The sequence below is a fragment of the Chanodichthys erythropterus genome, chromosome 24, assembly GCF_024489055.1.
Source record: "Chanodichthys erythropterus isolate Z2021 chromosome 24, ASM2448905v1, whole genome shotgun sequence".
Lineage (NCBI taxonomy): Eukaryota > Metazoa > Chordata > Actinopteri > Cypriniformes > Xenocyprididae > Chanodichthys > Chanodichthys erythropterus.
The window spans coordinates 14,411,720-14,434,430 of record NC_090244.1 but is presented as its reverse complement, the minus strand read 5'-3'; the positions used below and the strand labels follow the sequence as shown (position 1 = coordinate 14,434,430).

The window sequence follows — 22,711 nt, the reverse complement described above, 5'->3', positions numbered from 1 at the left end:
AAAGAAGATATTTGGCAAATAAAGAATTTACAGACAGTTGTATTAATACGTATTCCCCAAGTACAACCAAGTACAAATTACTATTTTGTTGTATTGTATTCTTACAGGAAAATGCCAAGGACTGTGGTGGAGCATGCAGTATAGCAGTATCTCTCACACTTTACTTTATATGTCTGGCTATATCATTGGCCCTCCAATGAATAATAAAAAATCTATCACCGCTATCCTACAGTGGACCCAAGACACACCAAACAGGACACTTTTCTGTGGATCTCTAGCATGAGGAATTCAACCAAAAACAGCTTTATACTACATAGAATTTATTACACTTTAAATGGATAGTTCACCCAAAAATGAAAGCCATACCACTTTGGAACTACATGAAGAAGACTAAATGATGAACCATCTCTTTAACTTGCTTCATACACAGCAGTTCTGCCCCCTACTGGACTCATTATGACTCTGCACAGATTATATTTTTCTCAGTGGGAGCGACAGCGAGAGATATAATCTTAGATTGTCTCGTGTGACTTGATGTTATACATCAGATCTGCTATTATCTTCATTTTTTTATATGTTTAGGAATACGATGAATGTTTTAAAGCAAATATAGAGCAGTGGCAGCTAAACTGCTGTTAATTTTCATGATGGTTGCTACTTAATGTTTTTCATTGAGCCACATTTTCTGAAACTAATGAAAAGCATTTCATATGTTGTGTAAGATGGATACAGTTGAATAATTTTTTAAAACAGAATTATATATGCGTGTATTTTAGTATCTGTATGCTTACTGATACAATACCTATAGTTTTTAAATATGGCTTGACAATGGTTGAAAAATGTTTTATGCGAGTAAGTACTTACTTGGTGTTTGTGTGATTAAAAAGTACAGTGTAAATAATTTCTGAATTTCTGTACAAGTGTGAATAATTTCTGAACTTACAAAATTATGAATTGTTTAACTTAATTGTGTGTTTTTATACACAAATGCTCTCACTTACAGTTTGAATGTCTGCTGAGGAAAGCGATATCTTTGTCCTTTTAACATCAGGATGTCATGACTCCCATGACAGCTCTAGTCAATGCATTTGTCAGTGGCGTCTCGTAAGATGCTGTTTAAAGTAAAAACAACATCCTTGTTTCAGTCCATTTCAATATAAAAGTCTTTGTGACTGACTGACTCACTCATAAAGACTATCTAATGGCGCATTAATCTAACTTTCACTGAAGTCAAAATCACTAACGGACTCTTTCTCAATACCAAAAATACGGCATGTTATTCATATAAAATTTTATTTATTGAACAATAAACAGTATAACTAAAATAGGAAATAAACACAAGCAAACAGTTCGGTCAAAAGTACAAAAGCAGCACTCTAGCTAAATTTCAGTGTAAATATAAAGTTATGAAACTTAAAGGGTTAGTTCACCCAAAAATGAAAATTCTGTCATTTATTATGCCATTCCACACCCCTAAGACATTCATTAATCTTCGGAACACAAATTAAGATATATAGTTGAAATCCGATGGCTCAGTGAGGCCTTCATAGGGAGCAATGTCACTTCCTCTGTCAAGATCCATTAATGTACTAAAAACATATTTAAATCAGTTCATGCGAGTACAGTGGTTCAATATTAATATTATAAAGTGATGAGAATATTTTTGGAGCGACAAAAAAACAAGATAACGACTTATTTAGTGATGACCGATTCTAAACCACTGCTTCAGGAAGCATCGGAGCAAAAATGAATCAGTGTGTCGAATCATGAATCAGATCGCGGTTCAAACCCGCCAAACGGCTGAAATCACGTGACTTTGGCGCTCCGAACTGCAGATTCGACACACAGATAATGCTCCGATGCTTTCTAAAGCATTGTTTTGAAATCGGCCATCACTAAATAAGTCGTTATTTTGTTTTGTTTTTTTGGCACACCAAAAATATTCTCGTCGCTTTATAATATTAATATTGAACCACTGTACGCACATGAACTGATTTAGATGTGTTTTTAGTACGTTACCTTTGGATCTTGACAGAGGAAGTGATTACTCCCTATGAAGGCCTCACGGAGCCATCGGATTTCAAATAAAATATCTTAATTTGTGTTCCGAAGATTAATGAAGGTCTTGCGGGTGTGGAACGGCATGAGGGTAAGTAATGAATGACAGAATTTTCATTTTTGGGTGAACTAAGTTAACCCTTTAATATAGCCCTCAAGCCAAATCTGTTAGCTTTGGAACAAGTACTAAAACCAAATATTGCCTGTTTGATATACCCAAAACGAATTATAGCTAATGTTTAAACACTATCTACTTAAGAGCCAGCGGCAAATTCCCGAAGGACTGGCCGAAATGAAGCTGTTCTCTGCGGGTACATTGAACGGCCGCTGACGGCCTGGGAGCTCACATCTCCGAAAGCGTCTAAACAAATTTTCAAATAGGTGCTATGTTTACATATGTTGAGGTCTAAACAATTATATTCTCACCTAAAAGACTCTTAAAATGACATTCCGCTACAAAATAACAGTAGTATCTATAAAAATATGGTGGGTTTGCTCGTCCACCATGACACTCGCTTGTGTGCTGACAGTGGTGATTCAAATGGTGAAATGGTTACCGTGCGATACTGGTAAAATATTGCGTGGCGGGAAAGACCTCGCAGCCAATCAGATTCGAGAACCAGAAAAAAAAAAAAAAAAAAAAAAAAAAAATATATATATATACACACACACACACACACATATTTAAAGGGTTAGTTCACCCAAAAATAAAAACAGTGATGGCCGATTTCAAAACACTGCTTCAGGAAGCTTCGGAAGCATAATGAATCAGCGTATATCGAATCATGATTCGGTGTCAAATCCATTCGCGTGTCAAACCGCCAAACTGCTGAAATCTCGTGACTTTGGCTCTCTGAACGGCTGATTCGACTCGCTGATTCATAATGCTCTGAAGCTTCCTGAAGCAGTGTTTTGAAATCGGCCATCACTATATAAGTCATTATTTAGTTTTTTGCCGCACCAAAAATATTCTTGTCACTTTATAATATTAATATTGAACCACTGTACTCACATGAACTGATTTAAATATGTTTGTAGTACATTAATGTATTTTGAGAGAGGAAATGTCATTGCTGGCCCTCACTGAGCCATCGGATTTCATCAAAAATATCTTAATTTGCGTTCCGAAGATGAACGAAGGTCTTACAGGTGTGGAACGGCATGAGGGTGAGTAATTAATGACAACATTTTCATTTTTGGGTGAACTAACCCTTTAATATAGAACAGAACAGCTGAATAACACACATGAAACCACAATAAAGGCCAGAAATATTATTTATTGAACACTGACTGTTCTGACAAATAAATATGACAATAAGAGCACTGATGTCCAAAGTATTCCCCACTGAAGTGCTAATAACTTTAAAAAGGGTGACTTGATTAATAACAAATGTTTTGTTTTCGGTTTTAAACCATTTTACTTTTTTTGCCAACACTGAACAAAATGAATTTGCAGCTTGAAGTGGAATCATGAATAGAGTGACAAAGAGTACAAAGTGACAGAAAGCCTCCTTTCCCCCTCCCACGCGAATCGAGGAATCACAGGAACCGGATTCCAGCCCCAAACTGCACTCCATCACATATCCTGAGATACAAAACACATGAGTACATTATATCATAAATTCATAATAAGAGAAGACAAATGCTAGTACATTAAAAGTGCATCGCTTGTGTATTAGTGATTAATTGATTGAGTGTCTGTGATTGTCCACCTGTCTCCGCTCTGGACGCCCATGGGAATGCAATAGTTGAGCTCCAGACGAGCAATGTTCCCCAGACGCAACACAATGCCCGCTCCATAAGACCAGCGGATACACTCGGCCAGTTTGCTCAGGTGTGCCCTCGGCCCTTCCCCTAGTGGAGCAACAAATGTAAGTAAAAACAGCATGTTTAATAAAACAAAAGGAGAAAAAATTGCCCTTCACAGCATTATATATCTTACCATAGTTGAGGTTACACAGGTTTCCGGCATTGAGGAAGAAATGTGTCCTGAAAAGGTCTCCGAAGCCACCTCGGCCTGGCCTGAATGGAAGAGGGGTGTACAGATGAAGCCCTCCAGCCCAATACGCCTCCCCACCGAGGTAATCGCCTGTCACCAAAGTGAGAAAACAAACATTAGTCATGAATGTATAGAGATATTGAGCTTTGTCAGGGTCAGAGTGATTTACCTTCACTCTGAGGGCCGATGCTGTACATGCTGAAGCCTCTCACACTGGTCGGACCACCCAAATAGAACCTAAATACACGTTTAAAACAAAGCCACTATTACTTTGAGAGTTCGTGGGTCATTTTCACCAATGACAGAGGGAATTTGCTAACCTGTCTGCGATGCAGGATGGTTTGTCTCCAAGGGGCAGCAACATACCACCCCACAGAGAGGTAGAGAGCACCTATAAGAGACGAAAGTCAGAAAACGGAGCCTTCTGAAAATGTCTAAAACAAATTTGTTAATTACTAAATTAAAATTACTCAATTATTTATATTTTCCACTTTTATTTTAGTCAATTTGTTGTGTTTTTATCATTTTATTTTAGTAAATATTACTACAGTACATACCACATACTATAGTATAATAATGATACTAAAATAACACTGCAACAAACATAAGCAAAGTTTTTTTTCTCCAAAGCATCTCACCGAGTCCCAAAAAAGAGTCTTGTTGAGCTGAATTTCAAAGTCTTCCTTCAGGAAACTGACATCTCCTCCAGTGTATCCTGCCAGTTCCTGACAGACCATAAAAAGTAAGTAAATAATGAGAGTATTTTCATTTTTGGATGAACTATTCCTATCACTTATAAGGATAACAAACAAACCTGGTTGATCTTCAGTAAGGCACCTCTTCTTGGAAGGATGGTAGAATTACGTGTGTCGATGACCATTGCGTGCTGTGAGGAAAACAATATTCAAAATCAGATATGATATATCAACGAGTGTAATAACAAAGCCAAGATTTACAGCAGACACATACGGAAAGTGAGGACTTTAGGGAATGGCCACTCTCCTCCCTGACGGTGAAGGAGGCCGTACGGGCCAAACAACCCAGCTCTCTCCACACACCCTCCCACTTCAAAGTGTGATTTGTCCTCCAGATGGGGAACTGGGGATCATAGATCAAACAATGGACAAATAAATAATATCTTACATATTACTAAAACGTTTGACTTTTTAAATGTACATAAAATAATATCAGCCTTAATATAAATAAATGCCTTAAAGGGTTAGTTTACACAAAAATGAAAACTCTGTCATTAATTACTCACCCTCATGTCGTCCCACACCTGTAAGACCTTCGTTCATCTTTGGAACACAAATTAAGATATTTTTGATGAAATCCAATTTAAAACAGTTCATGTGACTACAGTGGTTCAGCCTTAATGTTATGAAGCAACAAGAATACTTTTTGTGTGCCAAAAACCCCCCTGAAATAATGACTTTATTCAACAATATCTAGTGATGGGCGATTTCAAAACACTTCATGAAGCTTTACGAATCTTTTGTTTCGAATCAGTGGCTCGGAGCGTGAATCAAACTGCCAAAGTCACGTGATTTCAGTAAACGAGGCTTCGTTACGTGACAAGTGTTGGAAATTTCAATGGTTCACCACTGGGGGGCATGACTTTGGCAGTTTAATATGCTCCAAACCACTGATTCGAAACAAAAGATTCGTAAAGCTTCGAAGCTTCATGAAGCAGTGTTTTGAAATCGCCCATCACTAGATATTGTTGAACAAAGTCATTATTTTGGGGGGGTTTTTTGGCGCACAAAAAGTATTCTTGTCACTTCATAACATTAAGGTTGAACCACTGTAGTCACATGAACTGTTTTAAATATGTCTTTAGTAGCAGTAGTAGTTTCTGGGCGTTTGGTAATGGAGGCCTCACTGAGCCATCGGATTTTATCTAAAATATCTTAATTTGTTTTCCGAAGATGAACGAAGGTCTTACAGGTGTGGAACGACATAAGGGTGAATAATTAATGATATTATTTTCATTTTTAGGTGAACTAACCCTTAAATATAAAATAAATGCCTTAATGAAAATAAATAAATGATCAAAATGAAATCCCTTACACTGAACTCTGTGGAGACCCCTCTGTCCGTTTCTCTGAGCGAGCTCCATGGGAACTGCCCCGTGACTTTATACAAGTTAACGGAGAAGCTGAAAAGAAAGAGAAAGAAATGGGCTTGACCAAGTCTGTTGTGAGTGGTCTACCATTTACAGCGCATGTCTTTTTGACATGTTGATAACACAAAACAAACTCTTCCAGGCCTCGGCTACAACTACAGTGTTTGAGGGCAAGTCAAAGTAGACATTGTGTTGTCGCAAGGAGCCTATGAAGACCATAGACTAACATTATGCAAATTTGTTACAAACCTACATAGGTTTGTGCAGGAAGTAAAACTGGAATAACTGATGACTCTAAATTACGCACTATGTGAAAGGTATCTGAAAAAATATAATAGGGAAAATTTAATGACTAACTTGGGTAACATGACATTTCTAACAAAATTAAATGTAATTGTTCACTACAAAGCCAAGAAACATACTTCCGCTCAAAGTGTCCAGGCTGGGGCTTGAAGAATGACAGGCCATATGAGGTTTCCTTAGTCCCATAAGAGAACTGAAAGGTCAGCTTCTCTGCACGGCCGAAAACATTAGGCAACTTCAGGCCCAGTACCTGAGATGAGAACCAGAACACTTTTGTAAATAATCTCAGTTTTTCATTGTAGACACACAGCCAGCAGTAATAATGCAGTTCGTCAGTAACTCACCATGCTTCCCTCGTTGTTCCCGACCATGGTGTTGTAACTTCCCGTCATTCTTCTCAGCTCCTTGACCTCAAATGTCACATCAAGTCCATTAGGCAGCGCATCAGTACCTAATTTTTTAAGAGAAATTCAGACTTTAAAGAATCATTCTGATTATTGGTTATTTGCTACTGATTGTTTGCATAATTGTTGTACCTTCAGCAGTGTCAATGACAACTTCCACATGTCTGAATATCCCCAGACGCAAAAGTCTCTGTCTGGCCTCATGGGACTTCTTCATTACCTGTAACAAATTTGTAAATATAAACCTGATTTTAACTATAATTTAAATATAGTTCATTCATAAATGTATATAATATAAATAAAGTATATATATAAAGTGAATGCAAACTAGACATGTGCAATATTCGGTAATGCAATCTATCACTATAATGAATATGCACGATATAATTTATGCATAAATCATTTATTACCAATTATTAAAATTTTTATATTCACTCAGATGTAACGTGCATGAGAAGCAAATGGCGGAACGAGTGAAGGAGATGCGCTGAATGAGTGCACATTCACTCTCTGACAGCAGAGGGCGCTGATGGAACAGCAGAAATGCAGCGGTTACCCCAGAAACCCCACAAACAAAGTAATTGCGCTAGTTAAGTTTTTAAAATGCTTCATACTGCCATTCAGTTTTTTGTAATCTCAATGTTGTTCATCACAGCACCAGATACTTAATACTTAAAGACCAAATAGGCTATTTATTTTCAAACTTAAAGGGATAGTTCACCCAAAAATGAAAATTTTATGTTTATCTGCTTACCCCCAGTGCATCCAAGATGCAGGTGACTTTGTTTCTTCAGTCGAACGCAAATTATGATTTTTAACTGCAACCGCTGCCGTCTGTCAGTCAAATAAAAGCAGTGGATGGGAACTTCAACTATACCAGTAAATAAAACTTGCTTAGACAAATCCAAATGAAACCCTGCGGCTCGTGACGGTACATTGATGTCCTAAGACACGAAACGATCGGTTTGTGCGAGAAACCGAACATTATTTATATAATTTTTTACCTCTAATACACCACTATGTCCAACTTCGTTCAGCTTCCTGTTAGTGAGGTCAAAAGACGCGTTGTGATGACGGAAGTGATGTCTCGCCCATATACTTCAATGAGCGCGAGACATCACTTCCGTTGTCAGAGCGCGATCAGACCTCACTAACCGGAAGTTGAACGAAGTTGGACATAGTGGTGTATTAGAGATAAAAAATTATACAAATACTGTTCGGTTTCTCGCACAAACCGATCGTTTCGTGTCTTAGGACATCAATGTACCGTCACGAGCCGCAGGGTTTAATTTGGATTTGTCTAAGCAAGTTTTATTTACTGTTATAGTTGAAGTTCCCATCCACTGCTTTTATTTGACTGACAGACGGCAGCGGTTGCAGTTAAAAATCATAATTTGCGTTCGACTGAAGAAAAAAAGTCACCTGCATCTTGGATGCACTGGGTGTAAGCAGATAAACATCAAATTTTAATTTTTGGGTGAACTATCCCTTTAAATATTTTTATATTTTAATCTGGATTACAACATGACCTAATGATTAGAAATGTTCTGATTATTTGTTATTGTTCAGTAAAACTTTAAGATGTACGGCTTCATTAATTAACATGTTAATTCATTATTACCAAACGGACAATGAAAAATACTTATAAAGCATTAATTATTCTTAGTTAATGTTAATTTCTTAGTTACTGTTTAATAACATTACTAAAATCAAAAGAACTTATTTAATGGACCGGAGATAAAACTAACAATGATCAGTTGTATTTCTTAACTAACTTAATCAAAAAATAATACTTTCTGTAACAAATGTAGCTATTGCTCAATCTTAGTTAACGCATTAAATAAAGAGACCTTATGTAAAGTGTTACCTGTTGTTCTTTATAGCCTAATTCTTTTGCACTTATATCTGTTTTGAAAATTTTATATATTTTTTTGTGTATTGTATTATTGTATTTAAACATTCAGAGTTCTTTTTATTACAAAAATACTATACTTTGACAACACTTTTTTTTTTTTTGCAACTGATTTCAATATCACAATAATACGGTATACCGTGATAAAAGCTTCAGCAATTAATCGCAACATGAAAATTTGATACCGTCACATGCCTAATGCAAACCTAAAATACTCACATCAATCAAGTTTTTGGCACGGAAAACATCAGCAATCTCATACGTTAAAAGGTCTTCCTTTGTTCTTCCGAGACCATCAATGTGTACATGTTGTACTACAACCTAAACAATTGAAAAAAACATGAAAACACCGGATTTGAAACTACATTTATGCATGTACAAGCACTGGATATACCAATCTTACATCTTTATTTTCAAGAACTTCCTGTTTCTCTTCATGCTCTGGTTCCCCCAGATCCATGTCATCTGCTTGAACCCCCAGTTCAGGTCCTTGCATAGGAAGGGGTTCCAGACTCTGGGTCAATAAATATGCAGTGAGTTATTAGTATGTTATTATATTAAGCATACTAAAATAATCTGATTTCTGTAGTAAATTATCTTAGGATCACAGACAAAATGTAAAACTGCAATAGATATACTATAGAATTATGCATATATAAAGGCAATTAAGTAAATATTGTATGACAGCTATAGTTTGTCAATGTCAATTGCTACATACGTCTATGTAAAGTGAGAGTGATCGTTTAGATGTGCAAAACTGATTTATTATCTTACTGACAATTAATCTGGATCTATGTGTAGTACAAAACGTCATCCTGAACTCGGCCTGTCATTCAAAGACTGTTCAGAGGTCATTGCTTTAGCTTTCCCGACAACTCTGAAAAAATGCGCTTACCCTGGCATGCACGGTCCCCATGTTTAAAAGTCTGTTTACATTCAAACGTCCCCAATATGACAATAAACACAGTTCAAGCTAAAGCAGGACGATCCGCGGTCTGACTCTGGCACACTACAATAATCTCCCGGCGGCCGCCATGACACTTGGTAACCACGCCCATCGGGAATGATGATTGGCTGAGGAGGACAGAACAACAACGTCATGTTCGTCACTATTTTCCTTTAAAAATGATAATGTGATGCAAATTAATTTTCACTGCTTATTCTTTTGTACTGTCCATTTTCAAAAATGTTTTGTGAATTTATTCGCGTTTTCAGTGCAACTTTCAGTTAAGCATTCCAGGAGGCGGGGCCAACGCCTGATTGACAGCCGATTGCCAGACCATATCCATGGGAACAGCGGAGCGTCCTCGACTGGCTACAAAGTTTGACTGGTTGGCAACAAAAGCTGTCGTCTTTAATTTAGTCTAAATACGAATTTAACACAAGAATGCGCCCGAGGTCAGCTGTGGAAAGTTGGGTTAGTATGAAGACACTTTACTAATATAATTTCTGAAAGAAAAATGGCTAAGTTGAACTACCAAGGGAATAGATTCGCTAATGACGCTACTTCTCCTTAATAAAAGCTTGTTTAAATACTTTCTAATTGTTTCAAATAATTTAAAAACTGTGTACATTAAAGACTAACATTATAATATGTTGTAAAAAATATAAAAATATATAAAAAAGTTATTAACCACAAAATTCAAATATATTTGTTATATTCAGGTGTCACCGTCAGCAGAGATGATCTCTGGCCATATAGATCTGAGGCCTATAACACAAGGGCTCGCCATCATCCCTAGAGTCAAGAGTTCGTCTCGAATATCCAGGAGGAACACTCTCAAATCTGACTCTGGTAGGGTTTATGCTGTTTTTTTTGGTTGTTTTTAGTTTGTATTGTCTAGTATATTGTATTAAAGGACATTTTCTATCTCATTTTTACAGCCTCCTCAGTGCAGTCGGTGGCAGATGAGAACCTTTCTTTGGTGGACATTGAAAACGTACTCTTGGAGAGAGTCAAGGACAGAAAAGATGACTTGAAGGTTGCTTTTGAAGCCTTTGACCAAGAAGGCAACAAAACTGTCACCAAAGGAGAGTTCAGACGTGTCATTGAGGGCTTTCTTGTTCCTCTCACCGAGTGTCAGTTTGAGGGTCTGTTGGCTGAGGTGTGTTCATTTCGAATTACAACACCATTTTCAGTGCAATGTTATTTTGTGGTACTAAGGCAGTGATTTTTCATCTTAAATGTTTCATATTCTCACTATATAATATATTTATTTTAGCTTGACTTAAAGGGATAGTTCACTTGATATGTCATCATTCACTTGCCCTCAAGTTGTTTCAAACCTGTATGAATTTCTTTGCTCTGCTGTACACAAAGGAAGATATTTTGAAGAAAGTTTGTAACCAGCCCGCTTTGGGGTACCATTGACTTCCATAGTAGGAAAAAAAATACTATGGAAGTCAATGGTGCACCAGAATTGTTCAGTTTCCCACATTCTTCAAAATATATTACTTTGTGTTCAACAGAACAAAGAAAATTATACAGGTTTGGAACAACTTGAGGGCAAGTGAATGATGACATAATTTTCATTTTTGGGTGAACTATCCATTTAAAAGAATGAAAGATCCACACATGAGAATGAAGTCAAAAAAGCTCAAATGAATTTATTATCCACAAAAAGTGCAAGTGCAAAACGTTTTCGGGATCAACCCTTCAGCATTCCAGTAGGCGGGGCCAATGCCTGATTGACAGCCTATTGCCAGACCATATCCATGATCATGGCACTGATGAAGGGTTGATTCCGAAAGCACTTTTTGTGGCCTCATTGGAGCTTTTTTGACTTCATTCTCGTGTGCGGATCTTTCATTTTTTTTGATCTTGGAGTTATCTTTGGATCTATGCACCACCAGAAATTGTATGTATAAGTATTTGTTTGAACTGTGATCCGTTCCGTTTTTTCATATAGCTTGACTTAAGAGAAAATGGAACAATTCCCTATATGGAGTTTCTCAGAAGATACTGCAAGGTTTCATCTGCTGTGGGCAGGTAATTTATGCTTTTGTAGATATTTTCTCAGTTATTATATTTCTTTAATTTATACACTATCTTTTTTAAAGTTTTTTATGCCCTCCATTTACAACCTTTCTTATTTGATCAACAAATGCTGTAAAACAGTAATATTGTGATATATTACAATTTAAAACAATTTTAGTCTTCAGTGTCACATGATTATTCTAATCAAAGTAACATTTCTTCATTGCTCAAGTAACATTTCATTTTATTATCAATGATGTGGGTTTCTGACAAGCACAAATCTTTTTTTAAAGGACTTTTTTTAATGAATAGAAATTTCAAAAGAACAGCATTTATTTGAAATCTTTTGTAAATGTTAGAAATGTCTTTACTGTCACTTTTGATTAATTTAATGTGCCCTTGCTGAATGTATTTATCATTATGTATAATATTTCTTTATACATACAATATATAATCTCTTAACAGAATCTCATCCAGGAGTGGAAGTTACAGTAACTTGTCACTTGGAGAACTACAGTGTCGTCTGAAAGATAAGGTGTGGGTGATAAGGTATGAATTTTATATACATATTTACCTGTAGATGCTAGTGTGTAATATCCATGATTCTCATCATTTCAGATCGGAGGCAATTTGAAAAACATCACCAGGGCTTTTCGGCTGTTTGACTACAACAGTGATGGGCAGATACAGCAACATGAGCTGCGTAAAGTGCTAGAGGGATACTGCTTTCCCATGAGTCAGCTGGAATTCCACAGGTCCTGGTTTTTCCACTTAATGGAATTCTTTTGATGTGTTATTGTTTTTCCCAGAATGCTAAATGCTTTGTGTCTATGTCTTTTCCTACAGACTATGGTCACATTATAGCGTGAATAATGCTGACACAATATCTTACAAGGATTTTCTTGAGCATCTTGGTGTCGACTGTGAAAACTATAGAAAATTTGCACCAGATTCTATACAACTAGGTACAGTTATGCAAAATAAATGATGTAATATAAAAATATGATACAGTATTGATTAGTTTTGGCAAACCAGAATGAAATGTATGCTTATTTTTATTCAATATATGTCAATTGTTTCTCTGATTTATGCCCGTTTTCAGCACTGAATTGGGATGCTGTCAGTCGAACCACAACAAGACCTAAAAGTAAGACAAGCGTAAGGGCTTTTTCAGGCAAATCCAGGGACACCTTGGATGAAGTCCAGATCAGGTTTTTGAGCAAAGTGAGTATGACCGATTATTTTTCATCTCATATATATGAGCATTTCATTAAACACAGTTTTCTACTTTACTTGGCAATTTACAGATCAAGAAAAATCACAGCCTTGTTGAAAAAGCTCTGCAGGCATTTGACATCACAGACAGTGGGTTTGTCTCCCAAGAGAATCTCAGATCTGTCCTCAGTAATTTCCTCTTTCCCATGGATGATAACATCTTTAGGGAGTTATTAAACAGGTATGAGATTTTAACATATTGTTTATGTACTTACCTGATTGCAGTTGTTAAATTCATCGAGCGATCATTTATTGTCACAGATTTGGAGTGAGCAGCACAGAGCCTGTGCAGTGGAGAATATTTCTTGGATTGTTCAAAGATGACATAACAGCACAGTAAGTTGGCCATACATTTTGGGTCCTGTAAATCAATATTATTTCTAACACACTAATGCAATATGTTGAAGAAAGCATATATCATGCAAATATATTTTAATGTTTCAATCAGGAAAGAATCTCCTCCAGCAACTTCAGAAACATGCAGTATTGAAGCAATTTTAGCAAGACTACGTCAACATGTACTTAATCATCCTCTTGTGACAGAGGCCTTTCTGGACTTCGATAAAGTATGTTTTGAGATTCAGAAAAACTTGAATCGAATTGTGCCCTTTAAATATCAACTACTCATAATAATGATCATTGTTTCTGCAGAGCAGAACAGGGTTTATCAGTAGAGATGAACTATGCAGGGCTCTGGAGAGTCTCGATTTCCATCTGACCGTTGAGCAGTTCACGGCTCTTGCTGATGTCTTGGATGTGGAACATACAGATGTCATAAATTACCAACAATTTCTGGACTTCCTCCATCACCAAAGGCCAATCGAGGTATTATAACATTTGGCATTTTTTGGACAATTTTTAGGACATTTTTAAGACAATAAAGCTCAATTTACACATTACTTGGGGGGGATTGCGGGAAAAAAAGAAAAAAAATATGTGTGTGTGTGTGTGTGTGAGAATATAAAAACACAATAAATCCATTTTATAAATAAAAAAAAATTGTAACCTTTGCTGTACTGTAATACCTGTTCTGAATTTTAGGAAGAGTTGCCTGGGTCACATTTTACCCTACAAATCAAATGTGTATATATATATATATATGCTATGTATTAAGCTATATATATATATATATATATATATTTATGTATATGTGTTATATATATATATATATATATATATATATATATATATATATATATATATAAGCTAATTTTACCCAATTATCAATGTTTCATTCTGATTACTGTGACATAAAAAATGAAGATGCATTTTTTTAAAAACTCCCATAGATTATTTAAAAAAGAGTTATTACAAAACAATATTTTAAGTAAAATGATACAATGATACAAACATTACAATCATTACAAAATACTGACAAAAACATTACTGTAATGAGGATTGGTGGGTACAGTGGGTCCCACTATGTCCTAATAAATAAAACGTGTCCAAAATAGTACATTTGTTTTTCTTTATTTTATTTCTTGACAAGTTTTGACAGATTCTCCCATATAGAGGTTATTCACATATTTAAAATGAAACTTAAAAACCCTGTTGTTTGATCTCCATATCCATTTACATATATTATATATATCTTCCAAGGGGTTTTTTCCCTCCTAGGACTTTTTTCCCAGTGCTAGCACGCTGGGTTTTTCTCCTAGGGGGTTTTTTCCACCCCTGGGAGTCAGCCGACATTGGCTTAATGAAGCACCATCTTGTATATGTTACACATTACCACGCTTGCTTGTACAGCTTATTTTTAACCACTTCTCTTTTTTTCTGTGCTTCTAATATGTAAAGCTGCTTTGAAACAATTACCAATTGTAAAAAGCGCTATATAAATAAATTTGACTTGACTTGACTATTAATTCCGGCAGACACCAAAGCTCAATATAAAGGCTCCAGCATGGGTAAACACATTGCCTTCCTCAGCAACAACAACATGGAATGCAGTAAGTAACCTGCACAGTAATTTTACTGTATTTTTTATATTTTATGCTGCACCAAAACTTTGAACTTACTTACCACCAGTATATCTAAGATAAAAATGAATCACTTGCCAATACTAATTCTTACACATACATGATTTCTACAGGTGGAAGGGATTTTGATGGAGAAGCTCTCTGAGAACTATGACATGCTGATTGAATCTATCATCAACACAACTCAAAACCAGAGTGATATCATCCCACTAGAAGACCTTAGGAGACTGATCCAACAACATGGACTACCGCTGTCTGAGCACCACTTCAGCAAGTGAGTCTCACTTCTCTGCCCTCAGCCTTACCTCTGGATATTGACTAATGTCCCCTATTTGCTTTCAAGGCTCTGCAAACCATTTTTGGAGGGTGGAGGTGTGAACTACAAGCTGTTCTTGACAAGCTTGGGTGTTCCAGAGAGGAATGAGGGCATCCAAATCAATGAGAGGTCTGTATAGTTAATGAACACAGGAGTGATATGTAACACCCTGCCCTGATGAGGAATCACATATGATAAATGTTTTTTTGGTATACTACAGGGAGGAAAAGAAACATGAAGCCTGCATGTTGAACATAAAAGCACAAGCAGTAAAAGATGTTGTCCTAAAGAAACTCAAGGACAGGTTTCAGAGGCAAGGGATGACCCTTCAGGACTATCTGATGTCCACCAGGAAAAGCTCAACAGCAGCGTTCACTCTGAGAGATTTTTGTAAGGTATGGCCTGAGATCTGCTCACACTTTTTGTTCATGTTTTGTTTTTTACATGACGTCACAATGAAACTCATTACCGGTACTATAATTATGACAGTCATTCATTCAGTGCCTGAAACATTGAGTTCTTTACATCGATTTATGTCACTCTTGCTTTCAGATTCTGGATGATTGTGGTATTTTCCTGGAAGGACTCCAGTTTCAGATGCTTATTGATTCTCTTGGTTTTAATTTGGGTCCAATTTCTGTTACTGACTTTGTGGCCAAATTTGAAGGTTTGATATATAACACAGAATCTTTTTACTTAAAGGGTTAATTCACCCAAAAATGAAAATTCTGTCATTAATTACTCACCCTCATGTCGTTCCTTTGTAAGACCTTTGTTCATCTTCAGAACACAAATTAAATTATTTGTGTGCAAAAACGAAACAAAAACCTTTGTTTTGTTTTGCGCACATAAAATTAAGGTTGAACCACTGTAGTCACGTTGACTATTTTAATGTTGTCTTTACTACCTTTCTGGCCCTTGAAAGTGGTAATTAAATTGCTGTCTATGGAGTCAGAGAGCTCTCAGATTTCATCAAAAATATCTTAATTTGTTTTCCGAAGATGAACGAAGGTCTTACGGGTGTGGAACAACATGAAGGTACAGAAGAGGATTAGGGCCAAGCAATAATAAAAAAATAAAACCATCTCGAGATTAAAGTTGTTAAATTTCGAGAAAAAAGTCGAGATAAAATGTTGAGTTCGTGAATGTAAATTATGAGTTCGTCAACATTTTATCTCGACTTTTTTCTCGAAATTTAACAATTTTTTTCTCATAATTTAACGAGTTTATTCTCAACATTTTATTTTGACTTTTTTCTCGAAATTTAACAAGTTTTTTTCTCGAAATTTAACAACTTTAATCTCGAGATGGTTTCATTTTTTATTATTGCTTGGCCCTAATCCTCTTCCGTATGAGGGGGAGTAATTAATGACAGAAATTTCATTTTTGGGTGAGCAAATATATGGCACAAACTGGCAAAACATAATTTTTCTAATTTCTTTTCATCACAGAAGTAACAAAACCAGAAAAGGACAAAGATAAATGGACAAAAAACATGCAAACTTCCACTCTTTTGACTGCAGAGGATTGTCTTGGTCAACTTAAAAAGAGGATCAAGGAATATCACGGGGTATCAAAGCAACAGATCATTTTTACTTATTTACTAAAATAAACTTTTTACTTACATACAGTATATGTACATATGTATACATATATGTAATGCACAAATAGTACATATTTATGTACATTTTAGGCCACTGTATATTTACTTCTTCTCATGGCAGAATATGTCCCAGTGCTTGAGACATTTTTACCTCGCTCTTGTTTACAGGATGTTCTGACCGCTTTCCGTCTCATGGACAAGAACCGAGATGGCTTAGTTAATCGGATTGATTTCAGGAGTCTGTTTGACAGCCTGATGTTTGTAACCCAAGAGCGAGAGTATCAGAGATTGCTCGACCTGCTGGGCCTTACTCCCGGTGCCACACTCAACTACACTGACTTCTACAAAAAAGTCCTCTCTAGTGGCAAGATGAAATCACATCACCATAATAACACCTTGTAAGAACCTTTTACTTCTCTGGAATTAATCGATATATATATATATATATATATATATAATATATATATATATATATATATAATCTTAGCTGTCTTTGTAAACATAACAGCTCAGAATTCATGTTTTTTCAGAGGAGATGGGTGTCTTGACATTGCATGTGACCAAGTTCATGACTATCTAGCAGATATTGTGCACAAAAGATCTTCAGAGCTCTCAAAGGTAATCTCCATCCAGTCCTGCTCACTTTTTTTGCGCTATATGGCAGATGTCTTTGACGTACACTGACACCTAGTGGCCTGGATGTAACATAATGCAAAAAAATAGCTTGTGTAGAAAGTGTAGAAATCACTTTTGATGCATTATTTGCAGTCAGCCATGTTTATAGTAAGATATGTTTGTTTTTAGCAAGAGCAGTATTTGACTGATCATGTGAACTCCCATGAGGAGACCCCTCCATGTTAAAAATTTTAATGAGGAAAAAATTAATAAGTGCTCTTTTAAACTAAACTTTCCACTTAATAATTGTGTACACAGGCCTTTTGCCAGTTGGGTGACGATGGTGAAAGCATCATGACCAAAAATGATCTAAAGCAGCTACTTTTTAAATACTCCATGCCGATCACACCAAATGAGTTTGAAAAACTCTGGCGCAGGTAAGCAACTTAATTTTGTTTATATTATATTTCACTTTAATATGTGTATGTGTTCCTCAATGCATTTAACAGCTGATTCAGAATTAATATTAGCATGACATTAACTAAAATACATGTATGGCAAGAATTGATATCTGTGTAAATAAACACTTTTACACAGATATGATGAGGAGGGGAAGGGCTTCCTCACTCAGACAGCATTTTTAAGAAAGTTTAAAGCCACATCAGATGAAGACAGTCAGTCGGACGCTTTACAGGAACAGCTCACAGAGATTTCCACAACACCTGATCTAGAGGTTATGCTACAAAATCTTAGGTGAGAATTGTCTCTATCAAATCATAATATACACATGACAAATGTAATGCTGTATGAAATCAGTCTGCTCATACATATAGTGATACATGAATCTGTGTTTGAAGGAAGTGGATTGGGAGTGACTTTGAGAGTGTGAGTGGAAGCCTTGTGGTTCTGGATAAAAACAAAGATGGTTACGTGACTTTGACAGACCTGCTCTCTCTCCTGCGCAGACATGGCTTTCAGCTAACAGAAACACAGCTCACATGCCTACTGAACCTGTAACCCTCCATTACAGACATGTTCTTGTTCATTTACAAAAATGTGATAAGTGTTGTCAGGCACTGCATTATACTTCTTCTATTCTCTTTACATTTCAGCCTTGGCTTTGATGCTTGTCTGAAGGAGCTGCCGTACCTTGATTTCCTAAAACATCTCGCTGGACCTCCAGTCTCGAGTGGGACTGCAGTCGACCCTCCTCAAAGCTCGCCTATGGGTTCTCCAGAACCAGTGGAGGATGTTGAGGAGCTGAGTCCAGAAAGAGCCATACAGAGAGTCAAGGAGCTGATTACTGCTTCTTCAGATACTCTCTACAAGGTACAGACTATTTATATAATATATTAAAGGATTAGTTCACTTTAAAATGAAAATTATCCCAAGCTTTACTCACCCTCAAGCCATCCAAGGTGTATATGACTTTCTTCTTTCTGATGAACATAATCAGAGGTATATTAATAAATAAACTGATGCATCAACGAGTATTAAGCTCAAGAAAGTGCATCCATCTATTATAAATGTACTCCACATGGCTCCAGGGGGTTAATAAAGGCCTTCTGAAGTGAAGCGATGCATTTGTGTAAAAACATAAATTAAAAAATCCATATTTAACAAGGTATAAAGTAAAAAATCTAGCTTCCGCCAGATCGCCTTCCATATTCAAATTATGACAAAAGCGTAACTGACGTAGCGTAAGCGTTTTGAACGGCAAGAGGCGTTAAACTTTTTTTTAAAATGTTTTTTGAGTGCCAAACAGGGTTATTAAGGTTAACTGAACTGAAACTAATACTATGAAAAACATATTTTTTACTTGTAATAAAATATATGTAATATTGAAATTTATTTCAGCTAGTTGTCAAGACTACAGTTCTCATTTTCATATGTTAACTAATGTACTAAAATTACTAAAACTGAAATAAAAGAATAAAAACTATATAGACATTTAAAAATGACTAAAACCTGAACTAAAATTAAACAATTACAAATATTAAAAACTATAATAGTTTCTCAATTATATTAAAATGACACCAAATCAGCATATTAGAATGATTTCTGAGTGATCATGTGACACTGAAGACTAGAGTAATGCTGCTGAAAATTCAGCTTTTATTTGAAAATATAGTAAAATAGAAAACAGTTACTTTAAATTGTAATAATATTTCACAATATTATTGTTTTACTGTATTTTCAATCAAATAAATGCAGCTTTGATGAGCATGAGTTAAGATTTTTTTTAAATAAATTTAAAAAACTGCTCCTGTGTTTTGCTTTCCTAGGCCTTCTCTGCATTTGATAAGACTGGAGATGGGATTATAACACAAACAGAGTTTCGGCAAGTGTTGGACCACTTCTGCATGCGTCTCTCAGATGTGCAGTTCAGGAAGTTGCTGTCTGAGATGAGACTGAGCGAAGGAGAGGAGATTATGATTGACTGGAAGGAATTCCTCCAAGTGTTCAACCTCCACACTCAAGAGGTCAGAAATTGTTTTGGTATCATCATAATGTAAAATGGTCTTAGTTGCATGTATTAGTTGGTGTAGAGTATATTAAAATGGTTGTTTCTTAAATCTAACAGACAGCAGATGAATGGCTGAAGAAAATCCATAAGATGCGTTTTCCGAATCAGACCCGACCTTTAGTCGTCTCTGACATTTTGAGGCGGGTACAGGAGGTTGTGTCGGCCCGCATGTACACTATAACAAAGGAGATGGTAGACCTCGACTACGCCAATATAAACACAATCTCGAAAATGGACTTTAAGACCATTTGTGATCGTCACTTCATGAGGCTTACTGACGACCAGGTAATTTCCAGTACGCTCTTAAAAATAAAGCTTCCAAGAGGGGCGTTTCACAGCAGTGCCATAGAAGAACCAGTTTGGGTTCCCCAAAGAACATTAAACCTTTTAAAAATGTAAAGAACGTTTTTCTGCTATAAAGAACCTTTTGCATTTCTTCATGTAAGCATAGATACCAATTTTTAAGAGTGTACCACATCTTTAATAGTTCCTTCAATTGCTTGAAACTCATTCAACTCTTTCAGTTTCAAAACCTGTGGAAAATGCTACCAGTTAATGGCTTTGGAAATCTGGAATATCGTGAGTTCCTGAAAAAGTTCAGTGGAGAACAGAAAGGCCTGGAAAAGGTTGCTAAATCATTACCAGGTTCAGCAAGATCAACACTGGAGAGACCAGCATCCCTCAGACGCCCCAAAACAGCACCCTGCACCTTTACTCGCTCTACGGTACAGTGCATTACTTACTTAATTTGCTTATTTTAGTTGTTTCTTCTTTCCAAGTGTCTCCAGTGTCATTTGTATCTCACAGTCATCAGTCTCAGAGCGACTTCAGAGGCCCTCCACGGCAAGCAGAAGGTCCACGCCACTGCTGAACTGTGAGGACGTGGAGATGAAGGTGCGTTCCAGGATCCAGGACTGTTGGAGGCACATCCAGAGGAGATGCAGGCAGGCGGACCCTGAGAGAAAAGGGGAGATAGATGTGGATATATTCCTAGGTACATGTTTGATTTCTTTCCATTTATCAGTCACAGCATATTTACAGGGTTCCCACAGTCAAAAACAATTTACATATATTTCTGAATTATTTATTATTAAATTAAAATGATTTTTTATAAATATAAATAATATAATTGTTAAAACTTTAATATATATATATATATATATATATATATATATATATATATATATATATATATATATATATATATATATATATATATATTATATATAATTTGTATAATTATTATACAAGTATATTGTTGAAAAATCTGAAAAATCATGGTAAAGTCATGGAATTATTAAATTTTTTCTGAAATAATGTATAATATCATTTGTATATATTTTTTAATATAACAATGTGTAATTATATTATATTATAAATTATGTGTATATATATATATAATATATATATAATTATAAGTATATAACACATATATAATGAATAAAATAATTACATTTAAAATACTTTTTCTGAATGATTTATTAGGGAATCAATCTGAATTATAATATTTTTATATAATTACAAATAACATAAAATATATAATGTAATATATAATTTTTATGCATTGTATTTTGATTATTTAAAATGATATAAATTTTATAATTTTTTTTATTTTTATACATGCATATATACTGTATGCTTGTATAACTTGTTTAATTATTATAAAAATTCATGTCAAAAGTGTGGGACCCTAATAATAATAGATTGCAAATGACAATGAAAACGTATTGCTTATTTTGTGCAGTAAATGTAGTTTCTTACTTTATATATTTGCTTATATTACCATATGATAACACTGTTGTTGTCACAATGTTGTTTTGAAATGGTAACTTTGAATTGATGTTTTGCAGAGATACTCCAGGGCCTCCATATTGATCTGAGTCCAACTGAGTTTAAGCAGCTGGCTGTCAAATATGACATCAAAAACAGCGGACGTCTCTCTTACCCGGACTTTCTGCGGCACTTTGTGCTCATGTTCAGCCCTCAGCTCAACACTTCATTCTCCAGACTCAAACTGCAGCTCCCCACGACACCAGTGAGTTCACTGCAATCATGGCCTGCTGTCATCTTGAGCGGTTATATAATATATATTGAGCCAGTATAGTTCATGCAGCATTTTCTGACTTCCTCTTTAGATGAGTCCCGGTCCACTTAGTGGACAGTGTGTTGAAGCCATGCTGAGAATTTCCAGGCCTGTCCAGCTCTTCTGGAGGCAGATGAGGCAAAAATTCACCTCCTTTGACAAAGAACGCACTGGAAAGATCTCTCTTCAGGACTTCAGAAAGGTACGAGACACTATTTTACACTAAAAAAAAAAAACACTTTCAGTTCACATCATGTATTTAATCATACAACTTTTTGTTTTTTTAGGTTCTGAGACAGTACAGCATGAATCTATCAGAGGAAGAATTCTTTCATTTCACATCTTTTTTTGACACTAACCTCTCAGGGAGGATTTCATACAATGATTTTCTGCGCATTTTCCTAAAATGAGCGCAGTTTCCTTTGTTTTGAGTGTCATATTGCACTGCTTTAGCTACACTGATGTCACAAATGTTTTCATACAAAAATAAACAGATTATTCTGATCATATATTTCTGCCATTTTTATTCATAAAT

The 22,711-nt window shown here is 35.7% G+C and overlaps 3 protein-coding genes across 3 annotated transcripts in view; 2 read left to right on the top strand and 1 right to left on the bottom strand.

Moving 5' to 3' along the window:
• Positions 1-776, top strand: part of cacna2d4b (calcium channel, voltage-dependent, alpha 2/delta subunit 4b) — a 35,879-nt gene extending 35,103 nt beyond the window's left edge. The window contains exon 38 of the mRNA XM_067379752.1: positions 108-776. Within this exon, the coding sequence (XP_067235853.1) occupies positions 108-200 (93 nt within the window). The 3' untranslated portion in view covers positions 201-776. The remainder of the gene's footprint in view (positions 1-107) is intronic.
• A 2,539-nt stretch (positions 777-3,315) lies between these two features.
• Positions 3,316-9,841, bottom strand: samm50 (SAMM50 sorting and assembly machinery component). The gene is made up of 15 exons (XM_067379619.1): positions 9,697-9,841; positions 9,205-9,315; positions 9,021-9,122; positions 7,022-7,109; positions 6,830-6,936; positions 6,605-6,735; positions 6,128-6,215; positions 5,027-5,155; positions 4,872-4,943; positions 4,696-4,782; positions 4,378-4,448; positions 4,227-4,294; positions 4,001-4,147; positions 3,771-3,912; positions 3,316-3,643 (listed from the first exon to the last, which is right to left on the bottom strand). Exons 1-15 carry the CDS (start codon positions 9,715-9,717, stop codon positions 3,598-3,600), a joined length of 1,410 nt encoding a protein of 469 aa, XP_067235720.1. The 5' UTR covers positions 9,718-9,841; the 3' UTR covers positions 3,316-3,597.
• Positions 9,842-10,188: 347 nt separating this feature from the next.
• On the top strand, positions 10,189-22,586 carry efcab6 (EF-hand calcium binding domain 6). The gene is made up of 31 exons (XM_067380545.1): positions 10,189-10,218; positions 10,467-10,596; positions 10,686-10,906; positions 11,711-11,790; positions 12,244-12,313; positions 12,397-12,533; positions 12,625-12,743; positions 12,881-13,002; positions 13,086-13,234; positions 13,315-13,389; positions 13,502-13,619; positions 13,705-13,878; positions 14,928-15,002; positions 15,146-15,306; positions 15,376-15,477; positions 15,569-15,743; positions 15,901-16,015; positions 16,800-16,918; positions 17,120-17,349; positions 17,482-17,569; positions 17,885-18,003; positions 18,164-18,319; positions 18,424-18,579; positions 18,679-18,895; positions 19,852-20,049; positions 20,151-20,378; positions 20,618-20,818; positions 20,901-21,087; positions 21,944-22,128; positions 22,229-22,378; positions 22,464-22,586. The coding sequence occupies exons 1-31, from the start codon at positions 10,189-10,191 to the stop codon at positions 22,584-22,586; spliced, it is 4,410 nt and encodes a 1,469-aa protein (XP_067236646.1).
• Positions 22,587-22,711: the final 125 nt, after the last annotated feature.

Coding starts and splice junctions, on each gene's coding strand:
- samm50 (XM_067379619.1), bottom strand. CDS start 9,717: ATGGGGACCGTGCATGCCAGG. Junction 6,216..6,604: donor CCTGGACACTTTGAGCGGAA/GTATGTTTCTTG, acceptor CTTTCTTTTCAG/CTTCTCCGTTAACTTGTATA. Junction 4,783..4,871: donor CCTTACTGAAGATCAACCAG/GTTTGTTTGTTA, acceptor ATGGTCTGTCAG/GAACTGGCAGGATACACTGG.
- efcab6 (XM_067380545.1), top strand. CDS start 10,189: ATGCGCCCGAGGTCAGCTGTGGAAAGTTGG. Junction 15,307..15,375: donor TCTGAGCACCACTTCAGCAA/GTGAGTCTCACT, acceptor TTTGCTTTCAAG/GCTCTGCAAACCATTTTTGG. Junction 18,004..18,163: donor TTTGAAAAACTCTGGCGCAG/GTAAGCAACTTA, acceptor ACTTTTACACAG/ATATGATGAGGAGGGGAAGG.